This window comes from Cajanus cajan, chromosome 1, assembly GCF_000230855.2.
Source record: "Cajanus cajan strain Asha chromosome 1, NIPB_CcT2T_4, whole genome shotgun sequence".
Taxonomy (NCBI): Eukaryota; Viridiplantae; Streptophyta; class Magnoliopsida; order Fabales; family Fabaceae; genus Cajanus; species Cajanus cajan.
The window spans coordinates 14,309,058-14,334,324 of record NC_138517.1 but is presented as its reverse complement, the minus strand read 5'-3'; the positions used below and the strand labels follow the sequence as shown (position 1 = coordinate 14,334,324).

General features: G+C 32.5%; 2 protein-coding genes and 1 long non-coding RNA gene across 3 annotated transcripts; all 3 read left to right on the top strand.

Annotated features, from left to right (window-relative positions):
* The first annotated feature begins 16,614 nt into the window (after positions 1-16,614).
* On the top strand, positions 16,615-17,705 carry LOC145953888 (uncharacterized). Its single transcript, XM_083067671.1, has 2 exons — positions 16,615-17,523; positions 17,641-17,705. The coding sequence occupies exon 1, from the start codon at positions 16,616-16,618 to the stop codon at positions 17,504-17,506; it is 891 nt and encodes a 296-aa protein (XP_082923797.1). The 5' UTR covers position 16,615; the 3' UTR covers positions 17,507-17,523; positions 17,641-17,705.
* A 924-nt stretch (positions 17,706-18,629) lies between these two features.
* LOC145949368 (uncharacterized) lies at positions 18,630-20,091 on the top strand. The gene is made up of 4 exons (XM_083059133.1): positions 18,630-19,320; positions 19,408-19,658; positions 19,738-19,905; positions 19,983-20,091. The coding sequence occupies exons 1-4, from the start codon at positions 18,889-18,891 to the stop codon at positions 20,089-20,091; spliced, it is 960 nt and encodes a 319-aa protein (XP_082915259.1). The 5' UTR covers positions 18,630-18,888.
* A 79-nt stretch (positions 20,092-20,170) lies between these two features.
* Positions 20,171-20,673, top strand: LOC109793089 (uncharacterized). Its single transcript, XR_014431114.1, has 3 exons — positions 20,171-20,243; positions 20,342-20,437; positions 20,529-20,673. It is a non-coding gene; the product is annotated as an uncharacterized LOC109793089 (long non-coding RNA).
* Positions 20,674-25,267: the final 4,594 nt, after the last annotated feature.

Genomic DNA, 25,267 nt, shown 5'->3' with positions numbered 1-25,267 from the left:
AATATATGCACTAATTATTTAATAGAAAACTCATGAAACACACAAATATGAAAATATTCACCCTTGAATTTTCTTACTATAATTTTAAAGATAATATACTAACATCTCTAACTAGTTTATAAATATTTAAAAATAAAATTATGTATTTAAAATAATTGTTAGATCGAAAATATTAATTTTAGAAGGTTTAAATATATTTTAGTCCCTATAAGATGAGTGATTTTGATTTTGGTCTTTGTAAGTTTTTTTCTTTATTTTTTATCCTTGTAAGATTTATAAAGATTGTTTCCTACTTGTAAAATGAGTAAAATATTTTTCTTTGATTTTCATCCCTCTAAAATATAAATTCACTAGTTTGATTATTTTAAGGTAGATAAATAATATTTATTTTAAAAAAACTAAAAACAAATTAGAGGTATTAAATATCAATACGATAATAATACGTAATTGTTGTAAGTGACACCTAAGATAATTATTTATCTTTTTAAAAAAATAAAAATAATTAAAAATGATTACATAAAAAATAAAAAATAAAAATAAAAATTCCAATTTTGAAAAATGAAAATAAAATTAAAAATAAAATTAAAAATAATAAATTAAAAATAAGAATTAAAAATAAAAAATTTCTGACGGAAATATATATTTATACACATGATTAACCGTGTAGTATAACAAATGAACGATAGGTCGAGAATTTCACGATTTTTTTATTTTTAAATATAAAAATTTGAATTATTTTTATATCATTTAATGATATTTTCTCTAAAATAATGTTTCTTTAATATATTATTTTTTTATTTCTTCTTTTGACATGTATAACAAAGAAAATTCAAAAAGCATCTCATAAGAATAATAAAATTTATTACATTAATAATTGCTTGTCGTGATTAACGACCTAGTGCTATCATTTTTCATAAATTAATATTCAGCATTGGATGGAATCCACCATCACCATTTGACTTGTACAAAAATGGAAATATCTTTTTCTTTACAATTAATAGACCAATTGCATTCCCACTTGATGGTGTCCTTCGTTGAAATTAACATGCATAATCCCCCTTCATGCAATAATAAAAGCAAAGTTGTTCAAAAGTAAGAATACGTTCCGTTGAATTTATTTCTTTCTTACACCTGATTTTATCATTAAATAGTATTTCGATATATTTTTAAATACTTTATATTGTTATCTTTTTTTGTTTTTTTATTTTTCAAATTTTAATTTCTTAAAATTACCACATTTAGTTTTTTCTGTCGACCTTAAAGTTACTTTTTGACCTCAAATCTCAGCTATTAATAGTTAAAATTTTAATTTAATTGTTTTCCGTTTTTCTTTTAAATTTTCTCTTCCTAAATTTAAGCTATTATTATTCATTTGAATAAATTATGCACATCTTTTTTTACAATTTAAGCTATTTTATTTTAGCTTAGATTTTAAAGTTTCTCTAAAGTAAAAAATTTCATTAATTCCAAAATAGTTTTGGATAAAATTTAAGGCTATGTATTGTAAAAAGAAAATTTAACATTTTAAAAAATACTACATGAAGAAGCTAGTATTTTATTCTTTGATTATATGTCTAATTTTATTAGATGTTTTTATTTTCATATTTAGTTTTTGTTATAAGTATTTATACTTATCCCAAAGCTACAAACACAAAAATATGATGTAGTCCAAATTCAAACCTATTTTTAAAACTTAATTGACCTAATATTGCTTTTATCTATTCTTACAATTCATTTAATCAAGGGAAATATTATTGCACTCTTAATCATTCTATTTCTAATACTCTCTTCATTATTAGTTAAAATCATCCTTATATATTAAATATAAACTTCTATTTTGAGCGTGAGTATTTTTAAAAATTTATTAGTTTTGGCTAAAAATTAAGGCTATGTTAAGTGTAAAAAGAAAATTTAATGAATATTTTAAGGGGTAAAAAGAAAATTTAACATTTTAAAAACCACTACATGAAGAAGTTAGTATTGTATTCTTTTATATGTCTAATTTTATTATATATTTTTATTTTCATATTTTATTTTTTTATTAGTATTTATACTTATCCCAAAGCTACAAGCCCAAAAATATCGGTATAGCTCAAACATATATAAATAAATCTTGTAATTAACTAAAGAATAAAATATTCAACAATGGTAAAAAGGGTTCACATAAAACCTTCATAAATAACCAAAATAATTAAAAATAAAATTTAGAAAGTAAAACTTGAGAGTTTACAAATTATTTTCAAAATAGAAGGTATAACTCTAAATACATATAAAAATTTATCCTAGAATCCTCTGCCCCGATATCACAATATCATAGCACACCCATAACTCAATGGTTGACATTCTAGATGTCACTCGAAGCCAGATCTTCCTCACCTAAAACATTCACAAATTATATGGTGAGAAAAGAAAACATCTATATGGAAAACACACAAGGAAAAACATAACATGATCCATTATAACTCCTTACTGAATGAAATATTCACAAGCATTTATATATATCATAATTTAACAATCATTCATCATCTTCACATCTCAATTACATCAATCCTATCCAATCCACACAAATCTTACAATTAACACTATACCAAGGCCACGCCACATCTGACATAAGTGATACAGGTTAATTGTCTCACTCATCCCACACCATGCCAAGGGTACGCTCGTCCTTGTAGCATCACTTACTCAAGGTTCGTCTCATCCCTGGTCATTAGTGTGAGGAACCACAATTACATTACAATCCACACAATCTCTTGCAATTAACCCCATGCCAGGGTTGCCATATGTGACATAAGTGATGCGTGTTAATTGACTCACTCATCCCACACCATGCCAGGGGCACGCTCGTCCTTGAAGCATCACTACTCAAGGTTTGTCTCATCCCTGGTCATTAGTGTGAGGTACCACAATCACAATCATAATCATATCCACACAACATCTCATCTCATATCTCAATTCCAGATTACATGCACAATAGATAAGTCGAACAAAATAAGGGTTTACACACCCCTCAAGCAATTCACATCTAGATCATCAATTTTTATCGATTAATATAACAATAACATTCATAAATTAATAAAATAATTAATAGAATTATAAATTTAATATAATTTTAACATAAACGGTAAAACTCCCAATTATTCCAAAACCTAGCCCACAGACACTTTTCTACAATTTCGTTCTCTCTCCCAGATCATCATTCTTACAAATTAAATATATATTTCTAATCCTCAACATATACAGAATCTAATGAGATCATCAATTTCTCAAACAAAAATAATATATAAAATCACTCTTATATATTAAATATATATCTATCTTGTGCGAAATTATTTTTAAGAGATTTTTCATCAGAGAAAGTGTTTGTAAAATTTTTTGTAACTTTTTTTCTCATTCAATTTTTATTTATCATAATAGTTGTGAATTAAATATTAATAATTTCAAATATTTTATCAATAAAAAAATTATTACAGTATAAGTTATTTATCATAGCTTGAAATATAATTTATATATTTAAAATATATATATATATATATATATATATATATATTAATTTTAAATATAATTTATATATTCAAATATAATATTTGTATATATAATTTTAATTATGTATAATAAACATGTTTGTATATTACAATACTAGTTTATTAAAAATCACAAATTATGAGTCTTACTCCTAATTTAGTGGTAGGATCCACTAAAAATTAATATTTTTCAACGAGATAGTATTAACAACATAATGTCACTAGCATTTCTCTTTCTAAAGTCTAAATCTGGGCCTGTCAAAACCCTAACTTATTGTTCAACGAGTTATATGGATCCAAGTGACACACAGAAGCCCGATATTCTTTCAAACCCGATAAACCTTGTTTAATTGGATCCAAGTTGGATCAGTAGTCCAACTTCTTGTTTGGATAATTGGGTCATTCTTATTCTTTGGAGTGTTGGATTGTTAGGGTAATGGCCTAAGTGATCGAAGTTCATGACATCTGGTGATTCAAGAACTGACTAATTTGACCTAAAATGTGATTTGAACTAAAATTGCACTTGAACATTATATTGTATGTTTTTATCCAAACTATATGACACCCTTTGTAAAACTAAATTAAAAATTAAAGTGATTATAGATTATGAAGAAAGGGGATTGAATTAAAATTTCTACATGACTCAAGACTAGTAGGTTGGATTAGAAATTGATAATGTGGCTGGTTAGGGCAGTTTATTCGATCAAATTTGCAAATACTTCAGCTTATTATGGTTAATTTTTAGAAAAATTGGTAACTCCACGATTTGTAGTGAACTAATTAACCAAGCATGCTAAAAGATTTAAAAATCAAATGAAGGCACAATGAAGATGAATATCTCTTGAACCTTTCTTCTCAATGAAGTTGAGATATTGATGCACATGACAATTACTAAATTAGTGACATTATATCTTCCCACTATCGTTTAGTTGGGGTGTTAATGTGTTTAGTTCGACGGGATAACCAAGTTAAAATAATTTGATCAGGTATAGGATAGATTTATTTTTTATTATTTAGTTTTTTATAATTAGTAAAATCATATTTAATTTATAAATGTGCAGTTAATGTCATTTTAAGGTTAATATGCATAGATAATTTAATACTAAATGTGAAGTTAATATCATTTTCATTTCAAGCACTTTTTTATTGTTGTAATTGATACACTTTATATTATTTCGATTATTACGTATTATATTTTGCTATTTATAGTACAAATAATAATTTATGTTTATTTAAGTTTTTAATTAAAAATGTTTTATTAACAAATTTTAGAAACCTAGGCCATTATTTTTTGAATTTGATAGTGAAGCTTAGCCCTTTTGTAACAAAAAGAAAATGTGAAAATGTAACCCCAAAAAATACCTAGGCTTTTGTCATAATTTTCGTGTTTGACCATAAAAATTATGTATCATGAGTGCACATTAATTTTTGGTTATAGGCTCTAATGTGCTATATCATGTTAAGAAAGTGAATTAAAGTTTAACTCAATTTTATAAAATTGATTTATAAGGTTATGATTGTTTTTCATTTGTAAGTATTAATATGACCATCTCACTAGTCGATGTGTAATCTCCAACACAGTCCTCTCTCACTGAGAACTATACATCTTGATTGTGAAGTTTACAAGATTAGAGATATTCAAATAATTTGATAATGACCTAATAGCGGGTGGCTTGATAAGCCCACTAACAATCACCAAGATGGGCTTTGATTTTATTTTAAGAAAGTGATTTAGAGTCTAATTCAACCCAACAAAACTAACTTGTAAAGTGATAATTGTGCCTCACTTATATATATTATTTTGACCAACATTAAAATACTTCGTAAATCATAATTATCATTAAAATAATTATAGTTGTAATTATGATGACCTATGGTAAAATGGTGAGCATTGTTATTACAATTAGTGAAATAATGACCACTGGTCAAACAAATTGAGTTAGCCTAGCACAACCAGACTTACACAAACCAAATGATATTTTAGGTTAGGCTAGCTTAACCTATATTTTTTTTTTCAGATTATCATTTCTTGGCCCAACTTGGCCCATGTCAAGCGATCAAGCCAAATTGGCCTAATTAAAAAAAAATTACATTTTAAAAAAATTAAATATATTTTTTACAATGAAAAAGAAAAACAAAAATTATAACATGATTAGAAGGTTAAGTAACAACAATAGGCCCTTTTCTTTATATTATGTGGAGTTTCCATTGTATCTAAATCATTCTTCATACTATCAAAAATATCATCAATATTTTGTTGAGCACAACAGCTTAGTCACACTCCTTCATGTTACTAGGAAGACCCTCTTCCACATGGACTTACTGTTGGGAAGACTTTCGACACAAGAGATCCCAAACTTGGATCCACGTACCAACTCCACCATACTCATCGAATCAGTCACCTGATCAAACCATTGACTTTGATACCACTTGTTGGTAACCCTCATGATTTTACTTTTGGTTACCACCAAAAGGCCTCTCAACAAATGGAGACAATTATGTGTATATAAACTCATATCCATTCTTTTATTTGAACGATGTGAGACTTTGATTGCATACCAACATATTCATGACTATAATATTCAAAGTTAAACAAGTTTACTCATTCAGTTTATAGTTCCCACCATAAGTTATAAAGTAACAACAAGTCAACATAATTCTTAGTTTAATTCACAAGCAATAATAAGTTAAAATTCAATCCATCATAATTCTGAGTCCACATAACATAAGTCATAAAAAATAAAATAATGCACTTAGTATTTGGTTAGAGTTGGAACCAGGGGCAACACCAACAACAAACAATAAAATAACAAATGATAACTGAAATGAGATGGGAAAAATGTCATAAAAAATTATTAGATAGTAAATATATTTGAACAGTTGAGCAGAAAAAAATTATATCACAAAGAGAAAGAAGATTTTTTACAAAATTAAGTGGTATCCTGTAATTTTATGGCATGAGTGGTCACAATGAGCTGTTATCGTCACTCCATGAGCACTGTCGTAACCGATATCACAACATAAATGACGTGGATATAATCTTGCCGTAACTGATATCATGACAGGAATGATGTGGATATAATCTTAAAGGAGCCGCTACCAATATCTTATTTTAAGGAAAAAAGAATTGGAAAACCCTTTAGAAAATCATCTTTAAAGTTAAAATTAGGTTCGAAAGTCAAATACACATAGGGAAGGTATTAACATCCTACAACGCTTGTTAAAAAAACAGTACCTCTTAATTAAGTGTGCAAAAATTACTTTATAAATATTATTTTACCCCTATAAATAAATTTTTTTCTCTAGATTTTTATTATTATATTTTTTACGAATGGAAGAAAACTCTTTTTGTATTTTTTATAAAAGAAACAATTTTGATAAGAATTTAAGCTAACGAATGGCTAATCGTTAAATTCTCAAATTTGATAACATTAAAGAGAATTAATGTTATCGATAATGACCATGGTTGATTCCTAAAAAAAGACAACTTTTATCTTACTTTATGCTTAAAATTTTATGATAGTAAAAGGCTATTCTATAAAATTTTGTAGTTCACATGATATCAAAGGTAAAAATGCTACTCAATTAACATCACGAACCATTGCATAAAATAAAATAATTTACATGTGAAATAGCCTCTTTTATTTTTTATTAAAAGAAGAAAAATTTGGATAATAATTTAAGTTAGCAAATGACTAATCATTAAAATCTCATGACAATGTTAACGATGAAAATATCATTCAAGTAACGCTATTAGTTGTTGTGTTTATTCTTTTAGTATTACTTATCCAAAAGATAATGATTTCATATTTTTGATATTATTCCTAGATAAGGATTTAAGCTATGGCTAGTCATTACACTCTCATAACCAAATAATATCAACGATAAAAATATTATTCAACTGACATTATTAATTGTTTGAATATTAGAATAACTTTTTTTTTTAAATTATATTTTACTCCATGCACAAAATTTATTATAATAAATGATTATTCTATGGCTCTTATGATTTAAATAATGGTTAATGATAAAAAATTATCACAAAAATAAATTTGTCGTAATAGTTAAAATATTATTCATTAATATAATATAACATAAATATTAAAGGAAACCTTTTCGTAAAAAAAAAAAAATCAGATTTTATATTCCATATTCAAAATTATAATATTTTGATGAGAAAAAGAAAAAATGAAAAGGAAACTAAGAATGTAAATATACGTTATCAAATTATTCTCCATACCCGAAATCTAGAAATAAAAGGAAACAACTTAAAAACAAAGAACCTTGAAGCTACCTAATCCATTTATATTGTTCTCTTGTAATATCGTTTCCCATTAATTCACAAAAGGAAATATTACTCCAGGATTACTTTATGCAATTTATGGTGCTGCTATCTCATTCTTGATATTTGTGAAAATGCATATTAATACTTTTTAAACTTCTATATTCAGATTATATGAAACGAAATCAAATAACAACAGAAAAAAGATAAACGACATGTTTATTAATTAACATCTAAAAAAAGCAAAACTTAGGAATGATAAGTAGAATTATTGAAAAGCAATCTGAATATAAAGTTGAGATGAGAGGCTCTCATACGATGTTGAAACTGAAATGTCAACTCTAGATGAGAGTGAGAATACAATGCAACTTAATATAGGAATTTTTTTTTCTTTCTAGAAAACCAAGGTGAGAATCAGATAGTACCCTTTTTCTCTCCAATCCTCCCTTTTTATAGTGAAGGTGACTTGTAACTCCCTCCCATTATTTAATAAGTTCCTATTTTTTATCATTCACTATCTCAACTTTTCGGCTGGTATACACCTTCATTCTTATCTTTTTTATTTATTTTTTTTATTCATTTATTTTATACTTTATTTGTTAGCCGTAACTACTCCATTGCTTGAAGACCAAATATTTACCCTTACTTTCATAAATTTAAAAATCTATTTTTATTTAAAAAAAGAAAATTAAATTTTTTCTCAATTAAAATTTGTTATTCACAAGTACAAGGGCAAGCATTATTGCATCTTTATCCTCTTCGACAAACAAAATAAAGATGATAAGTCATAACGTTAATCCATCAAGAGAGCAACGAGATTATGGGAGTGACGAAACTCTCACATGGCTAACCCTAACTTTAAATTTATAAACACAAGCAAATACAAAAAAAAATTATGAAAGACTATTGCTATTGTAGAATTATTATATTTAATTATATTATTTTATAACACATTATAGATTTATGTTAATTTAAATTCTTTCAATTATTAATTTAATGGGTTACCTTGTAAGCCTAAGGGCCAACATGACGTAAGGTCATTTGGTCAAATTTAACGGGTGAGATCAAAATAGTTTAATTTTATTTAGGTCATCATTTTTAAGATCCATCCTAACTTTATTTTCGGGTTAATTTGACCCAAATTGACATCTCTAATTATTATGTATGATATTTTTCTATTTATAGTACAAATAATAATTTATATGTTTCAAGTTTTTAATTTAAAAATGTTTTCTTAACAAATTTTAGAAGCCAAGGCCATTTATTTTTTGAATTTGAAAGGAAAGCTAAGTGTATTTTGTAACATTGTGAAAAAAAAAAAAAAAAAGGCTGATTCAGTAGCCCAGAACGGGCCGTTCCCAAACTGGAAGAGCTCACATAGAGTCTCTTGAGAGTGGTGCTTGGATAGGCCACTGATATATGAGAGTGGGGCTCTGGGAGGCCACTGGATTTGGGAGAGTGGTGCTCAGATAGGCCACTGGGTTGGGTGAGTCTCCTCTAAGTCCTTAGCTAGTGTTGGAGCGGGGTATGAGGTCGAGGGTTTTTCCCTTAACCAAGTACTCGGGAAGGTGCGTGGATCCTTGCGGATAGTCGGTGGGCGAACTCCACAATTGACTTGGTTAATGCATGCCAAGGTCGTGGTAAGCCCGTACCCAGCTGTGCTATACCTGACGGTGGATCTGGACTTCCAATTGTGTAAGTGACATCATCCGAGTAAACCCGAGGGAGGATTATATATCCTGTTTAGCTGTGACCGAGCGGGCGCATTGGGCGTGAAAATGGTTGGGGTGGTTTCGGTAGGATGGAATGTCACTTATACAGCTCTATTGTTGTGGAGATCTCCTAGGTGTATGCGTGACGACGCATTAGATGATTGATATGCATTGATATCTGTCATGAGATGCATTTATTGCATGATTATTAATATGATGAAGTGTGGTGTTTGACTTCATGACTGGTGGATTATATTTTATGCATGAGTAGTATTGGATAGAGTGTATGGTGTGACTCTATGAATACGATTGTGTAGTATAGATTATTATGATTCATTTGTGAATTCTAGCTTACCCTTATGTTTCCATGTGGTGGAACTGCGATGATCATACTTGGTATGGGAGCAGATCAGGGCTAGCTTGGAGTCGAGGTGACCGCTGCGAGACGGGGAGTTTGATCCTCGTGTTAGGGTTACCATTTTGGGTAGCGATTTTTGTCTGTTTGACCGGCACTAGGAAATATTATTTTTGGGATGACTGTACATATATGGCATTTTATTTTGTATTTAAAGAATTTGGTTATTTTTATTCTTATCTATACCTGTATGTATGAGTTATCCAATTTAATATTTTCCTTAGTTCACTAGTAGTAGTGCGATTCCACTAAGTGTAGAGACCATGGCGGGTCGTTACACTTTTATGGTATCAGAGCCGGTCGAGTCTTTTGGGATACTTTGTGGGGAGTGATTCTTCTAGGTTTCTGTTGTGTCATATCTCTGATATGTGTTAGCCTTTAGTGAATTGTGAGGGGTATTATGTTACTAATAGGATGTTTGAATTCTTTTAGTATGGTGAGGTCTCAGTTTGATCATATCGCTAGAACTATGGAGATGATGGCCATAGTGATGCAATAGTAAAGTGCTTACTTTGCTTAGATGGAGGTGGGTAGAGCTGCGGTTGAGGCAGCTAGACCGGTGGTCTCTCAGGCAGAGTTCAGGAGATGTCAGCCTCCTCAGTTCAGAGGGGATTCAGATCCTGATGTGGCAGATCAGTGGTTGAGGGATATGGAGAAAATCTTTAGTGTTTTAGGATCTTCTGATGAGAGGAAGTTGGCTTATGCAGTTTACATGCTGGGGGGCGAGGCTGAGTACTAGTGGGGAGGCACCAGGCAGATGTTAGAGAGCAGGGGTGTGCCTGTTGACTGGGATTGCTTCAGGAGGGTCTTTTTGGAGAAATATTTCCCGGATAGCGTTAGATACGCTAAGGAGGCAGAGTTCATGAGATTACATCAGGGGAGCTTGTCTGTTTCTGAGTATGCTATGAGGTTTGAGCATCTAGCTCGTTTCTACTCTCAGGCCATATCTGAGGCTTGGAGATGTAGAAAGTTTGCAGAGGGATTGAGGCACGAGCTGAAGAGGGTTATAGTCCCCATGTCCATAGTGGAGTTTCCTGCCTTGGTTGAGAAGGCAAAGACTGTTGAGAGTTTGGAGGGTGGTGGTAGTAGCGGTAAGGTTGCTAGAGTTCAAGAGGGATCATCTGGGTCCAGGAGGGGAGGCCAGCAGAGGGGACCCTATGACAGAACTGTACAGTCTCAGAGAGGAGCTGTTAGTAGGGGACCTCGACCTGCTACTCCTCAGGGCGGAGCACAGTCAGTGCGGTGCTACCGATGTGGAGGAGCACATATGGTTAGAGATTGTTCCCTTCCGGGGAATGTTTGCTTCAGATGTGGTAGGCCAGGCCACATCTCTAGAGATTGTCAGACACCGCCGACTTCATCTGGGAGTGCCCCGAGGCCACCCAGACCTTCAGCTGCGGGGAGAGTGTTTGCATTGTCAGGTGCAGAGGCTTCTACTTCATCAGACTTAGTGAAGGGAAAGGGGAAGGCAGCAGGTGAGGATGTTTTATTTTTATTTGATTCTGGAGCCACGCATTCTTTTATTTCTGTTGATTGTGTGAAGAGATTGGGTTTGTCAGTATCTTCCTTGCATGTTGATTTGTTTGTGTCTACTCCGGCTTCAGTTTCTGTGGTGACGTCGGAGATGTGTGTGAGATGCCCGATAGAGGTGTCTGGTAGGAGGTTCCGAGTGAACCTGATTGTGTTGCCCATGGTGGATATCGACATAATCTTAGGGATGGATTGGTTATCTGCCCATCACATCCTTATAGATTGTGCTCGGAGAGAGTTGATGTTTCCTCAGTTGGAGGATGAGGTGTTGGTATCAGCGGGTCAGGCTGAGCAGTTGATGAGGGATGGAGCTGAGTGCTTCATGTTGTTTGCATCTTTGAGTATTGAGACAGAGAGAGCTATCGCTGGGATCGAGATTGTCAGTGAATTTCTTGAGGTGTTTCCAGATGATGTACCAGGATTGCCACCCAGGCGTGATGTTGAGTTTAGCATTGATCTGGTACCAGGTGCAGGATCGGTATCAGTGGCTCCTTATAGGATGGCTCCAGCTGAGTTGGTAGAGCTGAAGACACAGATTGAGGATTTGTTGGAGAAACAGATGGTGAGGCCCAGTGTTTCTCCTTGGGGTGCTCCGGTACTGTTAGTGAAGAAGAAAGATGGTGGGGCCCGTTTGTGTGTTGATTATCGGCAGCTGAATAAATTAACGATAAAGAATAAATATCCCCTTCCGAGGATTGATGATTTGATGGATCAGCTGAGGGGAGCTTCAGTGTTTTCAAAGATTGATTTGAGATCCGGATATCACCAGATTAGGGTGAAGGAGAGTGACATACCGAAGACTGCCTTTAGGACTAGGTATGGTCACTATGAGTATGTGGTGATGCCTTTTGGTGTCACTAATGCTCCAGCAGTGTTCATGGATTACATGAACAGGATCTTTAGACCGTTCTTGGACAGATTTGTGGTGGTCTTCATTGATGATATTTTGGTGTATTCTAGATCATTGGAGGATCACCTTGAGCATTTGAGGTCAGTTTTGGAGGTGTTAAGAGAGAGACAGTTGTATGCCAAACTGTCCAAGTGTGAGTTTTGGTTGTCCGAGGTGAGATTTTTGAGGCATGTGATATCGACAGAGGGGATTGCAGTAGATCCAGCCAAGGTGGAGGCTGTGATTCAGTGGGAGCGTCCGATGACTGCTACAGAGATTAGGAGTTTTCTTGGGTTGGCGGGTTACTATCGGAGGTTCATTGAGGGTTTTTCTCGAATAGTAATGCCTTTGACTCAACTGACTCGAAAAGATCAACCTTTTGTTTGGACGGACGCTTGTGAGCAGAGTTTTCAGGAGCTAAAGAGACGGTTAACCACTTCTCCAGTTTTGGTGTTACCTAACACTGGTGAGCATTTTGATGTGTTCTGTGATGCTTCTCACCAGGGGTTAGGTTGTGTGTTGATGCAGGGAGGGAGAGTAGTGGCATATGCTTCGAGGCAACTGAAGACCCATGAGAGGAATTATCCTACTCATGATTTGGAGCTTGCAGCTGTGGTATTTGCCTTGAAGTCGTGGAGGCACTATCTGTATGGTGCGAGATTCAGTGTATACAGTGATCACAAGAGTTTGAAATATCTGTTTGATCAGAAAGAGTTGAATATGAGACAGAGGAGGTGGATGAAATTTCTAAAGGACTTCGATTTCCAGTTGATGTATCATCCTGGAAAGGCAAATGTGGTAGCTGATGCATTGAGTAGGAAATCCATTCACATGTCGGCTATGATGATTAAGGAGTTGGAGTTGATTGAGCAGTTCCGAGATTTGAGACTAGAGGTGGAGGTTGTTCAGGATCACATTAGCTGTGGTATGATCACCATAACTAATGAGTTCTTGAAGCAGGTGGGAACTAAACAGTTACAGGACCCAGAGTTGTTAAGGACTTTGGGATTACTTGGTATTGAGAGGGCAGCTGGTTTTGAGCTTGGTACTGATGGGATTCTGAGATTCAAAGGTCGGATTTGTCTGTCCCACCTGCATGATGTGTTTCACGTTTCACAGTTGAGAAAGTACATCAGAGACCCGAGTCACGTGATAGAGATGGATGAGGTGCAAGTTAGAGAAAACTTGACTTACGAGAAGAAACCGATAGCTGTGGTTGATCACAAGTTGAAGAAGTTTTGTGGCAAATCCATCAGCTTGGTGAGAATTGTTTGGGATGCAGCTACTGGTGAGGTTACCTGGGAGGTGGAGAGTCAATTCAAGGAACAGTATCCATTCTTCTCTTCAGGTAGACCTATTTTCGGGGACAAAAATTCGTATTTGTTGGGGAGTATTGTAACATTGTGAAAAAAAAAAAAAAAAAAAAGGCTGATTCAGTAGCCCAGAACGGGCCGTTCCCAAACTGGAACGGGCCATTCCAAGCTACTGAATTGAACTATATTTTGTAGTTGAGAACGGGCCGTTCTGGAGGGAGAACGGGCCGTTCTGGAGGGAGAACGGGCCGTTCCGGAGGGAGAACGGGCCGTTCCGGATGAGTCCCGGAACGGGCCGTTCTGATTTCAGAACAGGCCGTTCTGGGCGTTAATTTTGTGCGTGTTTTGGGAGTTCGGAACGGGCCGTTCTGAACTCGGTACGGGCCGTTCTGGGCCAATCCGAAAGTCTATAAATAGGGGGTTGGGGGCCTTCAGGAGTTTTGGAGTTTTTAGAGAGAAGTTTTAGAGAGAAGGTCTCTGGGTCAGTGAGCTCCTTTCTCTCCCAAATTTCTCTGTTTGACTCCTTTTCTCCTCTAGATCACTAACTCCTTCTGACTTTTCTTGAAATTCAGATCAGAAAGCTTGTTTTGGGAGGACTGAAGTTCCGAGTTGAGCCTCGAGGGGAAATTCTACTTTTGTTCAGTCTTTGGCTATCTGAGCCAATCTTCAGGTAAGGGAAGCTAGATTGTTTGCATGTGGCTGAATTTGTTAGTTTGGATGAGAGTTTTGAACTCTCTGAATAGTTTTAGGCCGGGCGCAGGTTGAGCGAGTCAGGCGTGGAAGAGCTTAGAGCTCTTGGGTTGGTGTTAGGCCAGGCGCGAGTTGACAGCACTGTGCTTGAATATATTTATGAATGAATTGATGCTTATGCATGTTTAAAGTTGAAGTTTTAGATCATGTATGTATGATATATGATGTATGGTGAGGTGTGATTCATATGTATGCTTTGTGATGATACGTATGAATGTTTGAATATGATATGACATGCGTATATGTTCATATGAGTATGACTGTTGATCATAATGGTGGATAGACCATATATGATGTATGATGCATTATTGCATGTGACGTCTTATGACATGTGTATGATTGTTGATCATGATGGTGGGCAGACCATTATGATGTATGATGCATTATTGCATGTGATGCCTTATGGCATGAGTCTAGCCTAGGACTTGAGGAGAGGAAAAATGTTTTCGAACTGGAAGAGCTCACATAGAGTCTCTTGAGAGTGGTGCTTGGATAGGCCACTGATATATGAGAGTGGGGCTCTGGGAGGCCACTGGATTTGGGAGAGTGGTGCTCAGATAGGCCACTGGGTTGGGTGAGTCTCCTCTAAGTCCTTAGCTAGTGTTGGAGCGGGGTATGAGGTCGAGGGTTTTTCCCTTAACCAAGTACTCGGGAAGGTGCGTGGATCCTTGCGGATAGTCGGTGGGCGAACTCCACAATTGACTTGGTTAATGCATGCCAAGGTCGTGGTAAGCCCGTACCCAGCTGTGCTATACCTGACGGTGGATCTGGACTTCCAATTGTGTAAGTGACATCATCCGAGTAAACCCGAGGGAGGATTATATATCCTGTTTAGCTGTGACCGAGCGGGCGCATTGGGCGTGAAAACGGTTGGGGTGGTTTCGGTAGGATGGAATGTCACTTATACAGCTCTATTGTTGTGGAGATCTCCTAGGTGTATGCGTGACGACGCATTAGATGATTGATATGCATTGATATCTGTCATGAGATGCATTTATTGCATGATTATTAATATGATGAAGTGTGGTGTTTGACTTCATGACTGGTGGATTATATTTTATGCATGAGTAGTATTGGATAGAGTGTATGGTGTGACTCTATGAATACGATTGTGTAGTATAGATTATTATGATTCATTTGTGAATTCTAGCTTACCCTTATGTTTCCATGTGGTGGAACTGCGATGATCATACTTGGTATGGGAGCAGATCAGGGCTAGCTTGGAGTCGAGGTGACCGCTGCGAGACGGGGAGTTTGATCCTCGTGTTAGGGTTACCATTTTGGGTAGCGATTTTTGTCTGTTTGACCAGCACTAGGAAATATTATTTTTGGGATGACTGTACATATATGGCATTTTATTTTGTATTTAAAGAATTTGGTTATTTTTATTCTTATCTATACCTGTATGTATGAGTTATCCAATTTAATATTTTCCTTAGTTCACTAGTAGTAGTGCGATTCCACTAAGTGTAGAGACCATGGCGGGTCGTTACATATTTCGTTCGCAAATATGTGAAAAATTAAGTAAAAAAATATAAAATAAAATGTCAAAAAATGAAAGAAAAAAAAAAGAGCATAAAATTATAAAATTGAAAATCAGAAGAAAAAAATGTGAGTGGCTAGATTTTTTACAGATTTTGTGCAGCCAATATCTTCAAACATGCATGCCTAAATCAGGTCATAGATGTTTTGTACAAAATATCGTCATGCCAATATCGTCCAGAAGCATCCATCATAGAAAGGTACATTGCAGAGGAAGCAATTGAGTTTTGTACTGAATCACTACAAGAAAAACTCAAATTTTCGACGGATAATTTCCGACGGATTTGGATCCGTCGGAAAAAAAAACATTTTCCGACGGAAAATTTCTGACGGATTAAAATCCGTCGGAAAATCTATATTTCCGACGGAAAATTTCCGACAGAATTATTCCGTCAGAAATTTCCGACAGATATAAATCCGTCGGAAATTTCCGACGGATTTTCTGTCGGAAATTTCTGACGGAATAATTCCGTCAAAAATTTCTGACGGATTTATTCCGTCGGAAATTTCCGACGGATTTTTCTGTCGAAAATTCCGTCAGAAACTCTGAATACACTATTTAATATTTTCTTATTATATGGGTCTTTTCAAAATATAAATATATATATTTCCGTCGGAAATTTCCGTCGGAAATTAGCATTTTTCTTGTAGTGAATACATGTATCAAGCTGAATCAATAGGCATTCCTAAGACTCGTCATGAGGGAAGAAGTACTGGGAAGGGTACAATAGGCACAAAACTAAAAAGCATGATGCGAGAAGAAGTGCTTCAAGCGCATTTGTATATATTAAACAATACTGATGAGGTTCTTCCTTATTTAAATGCCCACAAAGACTTAGTGAAGAGAAACAACCCTCGCATGCCTGAGAAATGGGTGTTGAACGAGCATAATAAGACTTTCATAGAGTGGTTCAAAAAGAATGTTGGGACAAATTTAAATGTTTCTGAAACTTTACAACGGCTAGCTCAAGGACCTAACTTTGATGTGTTTACTTTCTGTGGATATGACATTAACAATTACTCATTTTATACAAAGGCACAAGATGACAAAAGTACTATGCAAAATAGTGGTGTTATGCTAGTTGCTCAATCTATGCATTTTTCAACCAGAAATGATAAGAACCCCATCACAGCATCCATGTGTTATTTTGGAGTTATTGAAGACATATGGGAGGTTGATTATGGTCCATTCCGAGTACCTGTATTTAAATGCAAGTGGGTTGATAGTAACAATGGTGTCAAAATTGATGAACTTGGATTTACTTTGGTTGACCTCAATAAAGTTGGTCATAAGGAAGAGCCTTTTATCATGGCTATGCAAGTAAAGCAAGTATTTTATGTCACAGATCCATCTAACAATAGGTGGTCAATTGTTCTACAAGGTAAGAGTAATAATATAGGTGATGAATTTGGAGATTCAATTGATATTATGGATACTCCTTCTTTGTCCAAACGGGTGCCAACTATTAATGAAGAAGATGATGTTGATAATGTACATGCCACTCGTGATGATCATCAGGAAGGAATATGGGAGAACATTCAAACTTGATCATATTTCCAAAATAGGTTATTATAGTTTTTTTTTGTTAGTTACTTCTATTTATACTTTTATTTTTGTTATAACTTTAAGTATTATTTATTATAATACTAATGACTTGTAATTTATTTTGTTTATGTCAACAGATAAATATGGATGAACATCAAGACTCTCCTTCAGACTCTACACAGACTACAGCCAAGAAGAAAGTTAGAGGTCCCACTAGAATGAAGAATGTCACATCCAAACGCCTTCACGAGGAGAGATTGCATGTTGATATTGATGAGATAACTAAGAGACCTATAGGAGACTCAGCTACCCAATTTATGAGTACCATGGGGGTTCTTGCTAGAACCAAGGTTTCTATTTTATTACCTAGTTGGGATCATGTAGAGGAGGTTGTCAAGAACCATATTTGGGCAGATATTACGGTAAAATTTCATTACTCAACATTTTTCATTATTAAACTTCATTAGGATATAACATGTACTAACTCATTGTTATCATAAATGTAGGAAACTTGGGACATTCCTAGGACAGAGGACATGAGAAGAAAAACCCTCTCTATTGTGGCTGAGAGGTGGAGGGCATATAAGACCAGCCTCACAAACAATTACATTTTTGGAAAAAAGAAAGGTGAATTTCCTGGTTATAAGAACCCCACCATAGATCAAGAGACATGGAACGCATTTGTAGAGTCTAGAATGACTAAAGAGTTTTTGGTAAGTTAGGATTACATGCATTGTTATTTGTATTGTTCAGAATATTATGTTTTTACCTTTAATCTCATTATATGGTACTTTTGTAGGAGAAAAGAAAGAAGGCACAAGAGATTCAAGCAAACAATGACACCATTGTTGTGATGTCTCGTGGGGGTTAACGTTATCCATGGCTTAAGAAAAAGTTGATGAAAGAGAAGGCTATGAAGCGTCAAGCTAGCCAAGATGAGACTACAGTTAGTGGTCCTCCTTCTCCACCCACACGCCATGAATTATGGAAGCATGGTCGCATAAAAAAAACGGGCGAGTTTACAACTGAGGCAGCAAAAGAGATTGCTAATAAGATAGTAAGTATAATTGTTTTGTACATATGATGCTAATTAAGATATGGATCAATAGATGTTTATTAAATTGTTTTTGTGTCTTGTGTTGTAGGATATATTGGAACAACAGTCCACAGAGGGATCTTTTGTTTCCCATGGACGCCAGGATATACTCACAGTTGCAATTGGAAAGCCTGAGCACCCAGGTCGGGTTCGGGCTGCTGGTGGAGGTCATAGTTTACAAACCTACTTTGGATCACGCTCATCTTCACAGACATCTGGCACGGTGGACCAGTTAGTGGAACTAAAGGTCTCTCAAGTTATAGCAACTTATGAGCAAAAATTTAGTCAGATGCAGGAGGAGATTCATAAGCGGCTACAAGAGGACATGCAAAGGCAACTACAAGAGCATATGCAATCACTCAGCCAACAATTTCAACAAAGTACTCCAATAGTAGAACCATTTATTGCACGTGTGAGTACAAAGGGATCATGTGCTTCTATTGATCCCCCTGTTACTGCCATTGGCCCGGGTACATCTAATAAATGTGAGTTGTTTGTGGATGGATCACTCGATCCTGTGGGTATAGGGCAGATTCACATATTAGGGTCCACTGTACACCATCAAGTCATGGGAGATGATATGGTTAGGGTTTCAGTGTTGGATGTGAGACAACCAGAGGCTAGAGTTCCTGTGCCCACAGAGGAGGTTCAGACAATGGGACAAGCCTTGAACACCTTCCTTCAGTGGCCTTATAAGTTAGTAAAGGTGATATCTACGAAGGTATGTTATTTAAATAATATTTAATTTTAAGTTGGTGTAATTTTATTATAATATTGTATAATATTAGCTTTGTACTGTGTGAAATAGGATATTGTTACCTCACCAAAGGGTAAAGGGACGGTCATTGTTACCCCTTCTAGAAATCTTCCTCCAATAAAAAGGCTATGGAAATTAGTTGCAGATATGGAAGATGATGAGCAACCCAAAAAACTCTCTTGGCCTCCTGAAGTATTTAACATGTCTAGTAAAGTACCTCTATATATAAGTCAGAGTGATATATCAGAGATTACAAATGGTCATTGTATGCTAAACATATCAATTTTGCAGTTATGGTTGTTGTAAGTATTTAAATTACTTTTAATTATATTTTGTTGATTTTGTCAAACATTATTTCTAACATTATTTCTAACGTTGTAGATTTATCCATAAATTGAGCGTGGATAAGGGAAATGATCACATATATGGATTTTTGGAGCCTGAGTCAATCCAAAAAAGTGGGAACAAAGTCGAAGAAATACAAGCTTACATTCAAAATTGGATGTTCGACTCAAATAAAAAAGTTTACTTGGCCCCTTATTTTTTTGAGTAAGTTTAGTTTTATATAATTAAATATAATTTTTTATAAAAACTATTTTTTTATTACTCATAATTTTTTAATGCAGTGCTCATTGGCAACTTTTAGTTATTTGTCCTATGGACAACATAGCTGTCTGCATTTGCTCGTTGCATAAACCTCCTCCTATGGATTTTAGACAATTATTAGATAGGTAAATTGTTTAAAAATATCTAATTTTTTTTATTGATTATCATTACATTTGACTTTACGCTAATCATAATGTCATTTTATTATTAGGGTCATGGAAGGATATCATATACTTAAGGGTTCAAAGATGAAGAAAAAAATGAGTTGGGTCTCTCCTAAAGTAAGATTTTAATTCTAGCAATGATATTTTTTTTAAGTAATTTAGTAATTTTTTAAAATTACTGTTCTATTGAAATTGATTTTATATTCTTTTTGCAGTCTCATAAACAAAAAGGAAATTATGAGTGCGGATACTATGTAATGAAGACAATGCATACTATTGTCGATTCACAAATAGTATCTGGGTGGACTGAAGTAAGTTTTACAATTTTGAAAGTTTTTGTTTTAAGTTCTCATTCTATATATTTTATGAATTATTACTAATTATTTTAATTTTTCTTAACAGATATTTATAGATCGATCACCATTGCCGCTAGAAGACATAAACATCATTAGGGAGCAATGGGCCACATCTTTTATTGACCATTACTTTAACTAGTTTGGGCTTATGTTTTATAGTATTACTTTAACTAGTTAGAACTTACATTTCATTGAGCATTATAGTCTATTTTATGTATTAGATGTATTTAAAACTATTCAATTATATATATGATTAACATTTATCATCTTGTCAATTGTATGCGATTTGTGCTTCTTCATTGAGAAAATATTTTGAATTGTCTGGTTTTTCTGCAGGTTTTTTGTTCTGAGGTGCTCTCAAAACAAATCAAACATACAAAAAAAATCACTACTTTTAAGATCGGTTCTGCCATAACCGATTTTAAAAGTAGACTTTTAAAATCGGTTATGTAACAACCGATCTTAAAAGTATAGACTTTTAAAATCGGTTCTGTAACAACCGATTTTAAAAGTCAACACTTTTAAAATCGGTTGTCACATAACCGATCTTAAAAGTATAGACTTTTAAAATCGGTTCTGTAACAACCGATTTTAAAAGTAGACTTTTAAAATCGGTTGTTACAGAACCGATTTTAAAAGTCGATACTTTTAAGATCGGTTATAAAACAATCGATCTTAAAAGTCTACTTTTAAAATCGGTTGATAACCGATCTTAAAAGTCTATCTTTTCAAAATCGGCTCTTTTAAGATCGGTTCAATAACCGATTTTAAAAGTCTAAAATAACCGATTTTAAAAGCCTTTTTTCCACTAGTGTGATCAAATATTATTTGTCCATGTACGAAAATCGAAGCCCAAAGCATTAATAATTGTTGCAACTATTAATACATTGTTTGTAACATTAGGAGTAGTTGTTCCTCTAATAAGTGAATTTGACATGTGTTCCAAATTTAACAGTCAAATGATCTAAATGGGCCCCAAAGCGCAAGATTCCAATGACAGAAATGTGGCTTTTAGCTTAACAACAAACACACTAAGGTCATCTCTACCGTCATTTTCCCACCGCCCACATCTTCATTCTTCAAGCATTCCTACTCCTACCGCTGAGAATCTGAGAAAGTTCCACTCTTACTCAATATTACATGAGACTAAGACAACTTGTCCTTAAATATATTTTTAATTTTTTAAATTTAGGATAAATTTATTTTTATCCTTCAAATATAAAATTATTATTTTTAATTCTTGTAATTTTAAAAAAATTTCTTTTAATTTTTATATTTAAATTTTGTTAAAAATTTTATTAAATATTATTACATAAAATTTACCTATTAATGTCCTTATTAATGAAAACATCATATTAAATCTAATTGATATTGTTTAACCATCTTAATTTATCACTTTTAGATATGTTATTGTTGATCTAAGGGATTAAAACAAGATTTTTGAAAATTTTAAGAGCTAAAAACAATAGTTTCAAATTTGAGGGACCAAATATAAATTTATCTTAAATTTGAGGGACTAAAAATATATTTAAACCTTTTAATTTACTTATAACTATTGTTAAATAAAACTAATTAGATAATGATAACTAATGTATTTTATGTTTGTGTTATTTTTAAAAATTTTAAATTATTATATTATTAATATGAAATATTTATCAACTTTATCAATAACTTATAAAATATATATTTAATGAAAAAATTAATTTCATATAAAAGTAACAAAAAAACATAGGTAATATATAATTATAAATATATTAAATGTTAAGTTTAAATAATTTAAATTATTATATATAATTTGAGATTTTTTTGTATAGTTTAATTATTATGATTATATATATATATTATGTAATAAATTTGAAATTTATTTATAACAAATTAAATGAAATATATTATAACTTGAGATTTATTTTATTATTTAGGTATATTAATTTATGTGGATCCTTTAGATATTGAGAAAAAATTTGTTGGAAGAGGTATCCAAATAAATATGTAATTTTTCTTTTCTTTTATTTTTATTACTTTGACGAGCTTGCCAATAGGATGGGTTAGAGTGTCCAGCTTGTTTTCACTTGACGAGCTAGCCTAATCCAACCTGTTTTTGGCAAGTTGGCAGCAGGGTAAGCCTAAAAGGGTTGAATTAGTCCATTTTTCATCTTGAATTTTTTTTAATGAAGAATCAATTATTTTCTTAGTTTTATTATTACTTGTTTTAGTATGTCTAAAAGTTCAACATTGTTTAAAAGTTAAAGCCAAAGGTTGTTTATAAACATTTTCCTTGAACCCTCCCTTAATCTATTAATGTATCTTTTCAAGGATAAAATTGTGATAGTTTAACAAGCATCAAAGTAGATAATACCTTGAATATGATAACCCTAATAATATTAGCACCTAAGGTTGAAATATTAGCTCTAAAAGGAGGGACTGTGTCACTTTTGTCCCTTAACCTCTGTTGGCACTAGTGCAAAAATTGGATTTAAAATCGGAGTTTTAAGATCGGTTACAAGGTAACCGATCTTAAAAGTGACGTGGTGGCAATTTTGTAAATAATATGAACACTTTTAAAATCGGTTAAATTTTAACCGATCTTAAAAGTACTTTTAAGATCGGTTATTTTATGACCGATTTTAAAAGTGTTACTTTTAGAATCGATTATTTAAGAATTGATTTTGTATACTACATACAAAATCAATTCTTAAATAACCAATTTTAAAAGTATCATCAGAAATCTTTTATCTTTACCTCCATTCTCATTCTCTTTGATCTTTCCCTCCATTCCTTTTTTTACTCTCTCGCGCTCTTATCTAAAGTCTCCAGCTTCTCATTCTCAAGGTAACATTCTCATGCTCTTATCGTGTCTCTAGTTTCGTTGTTGATTTATTCTACAAGGAGAACGGGCCGTTCTACAAGGAGAACGAGCCGTTCTGGATTAGTTTGAACTCATGACAAACTATTCTGGAACAGCCCGTGTAGACGACATTTTTAGGCCATTTTAACAACCTGGAACGGCCCGTTCCAGTTTTAATTTTTAACAAAGCCCAGACTTTTAAGATCAGTTATAAAACAACCGATCTTAAAAGTTAACTTTTAAAATTGGCTCTTTTAAAATCGGTTAGAGAACCGATTTTAAAAGTTAAAAATAACCGATTTGAAAAACTTTTTTTCCACTAGTGTGGGTCTTGTTCTAGTAAGCTAACAAGTCTTATATTGTTTAAGTAGAGGCCACATTGTTTAATATCCTTCCTCCTTAATTCACTACAAGAAAAATCAGGATGAAAATTCATAGGTAAATGTCAATTATCTACGGAAAAAAATTTGTAAGTAATAAGGTCGTAGATAATGTTATCAACGTTACCTACGGAAAATTTTCCGTAGGTAACCCATGAAATTTTTATCTACGGAAGGTTTTCCGTAGATAACCCACAAAAATTGTTATTTAAGGATTTTATCTGTATATAACCTTCAAAAAAATTGTTTAATTTTAATAATTTATTAATGTAACAACCCTCATCATTGATCTCTCAAGAATGTTATTTCATGACAGTTCACTTTTCAACGTGTTTTGTCCTTACTGCACATTTTCTGGGAAATTTCCCAGAAGGTCACCCATCCCTATATTACTCCAAGTTAAGCACGCTTAACTATGAAGTTCTAATGAGTTAAGTTACTTAAAAGCAAATGCAAGTTATTAGTATAAATAGTACAAATTAATTCATTTAAGTCATCATCAACTATACAATCTCATACTTATATTATTTTTAGATCCCTCTCATTTTGGTATGTCCAGACCGCTATAAAATAAAAATATATATAATAATTATATTACCAATAATAATAATTATATTATATTTAATTATTTTATATATATATATATATATATATACTTACTTGTATAATTAACAATCTATTTATTTCTATTAAAAATTAATATTATGATACAATTTAAATTATTTATTATAAATTTAAAAGTTTAAATAATAATTTATATATTTTAAAATGATAAGGGCTATAATAACATCGGTGTAACTTTTACTAGGTATTACACTACTCAATAACTTTATATTAAATGTGAATTTTGTAAATCCAAATGTTAGATTGAAAGTTTATATCACTTTATATGTTTATATCAAATTTTGTTAAAATTGAACAACAACTTGAAGGTAATCAAAGTGTTCATATTTTAGTATATTTTGAAATGTATATATTATGTCAATTTTATTTTACAAGAATGAAGTATCAAATCATCTTGAATTAATATAAAATTTTGTATATATGAGCTAAGAGTAAAAACACTTTCAATCTAATGGTTGAATTTATAAAATTCACATTTAATATAAAGTTATTGAGCGGTGTAATACTTAGTAAAAGTTACACTAATATTATAACCCTTCTCTTTTAAAATATTATTTTTATAAATTAAATTTTAACATTTAAATAAATTATTAATTAACTTAATATATTTATTCATCTTAAATCTAAGATATAAAATTCAAAAATATATTTATTCTTGTTTTATTTTCTAATTATCGGTCATTAATAAAATACTAATTTAAAATCTTATCTAATTATATCATAATATTTTCATATCAAATTTAAAACTAGATATTAGTATGTTATTTTTTTATCACCATTAACTTATAAAAATAAAAAATTTAAAATGACAATTTTTAATAATATTTATTTTTGGTCAAATATTTTTTTCATCATTTAGAGCATAAAATTTTTTGCCCTGCATCCCGCCAAAAGCATAAAAGTTTTCCGTAAATAATCCACGAAAGTTGTTATCTA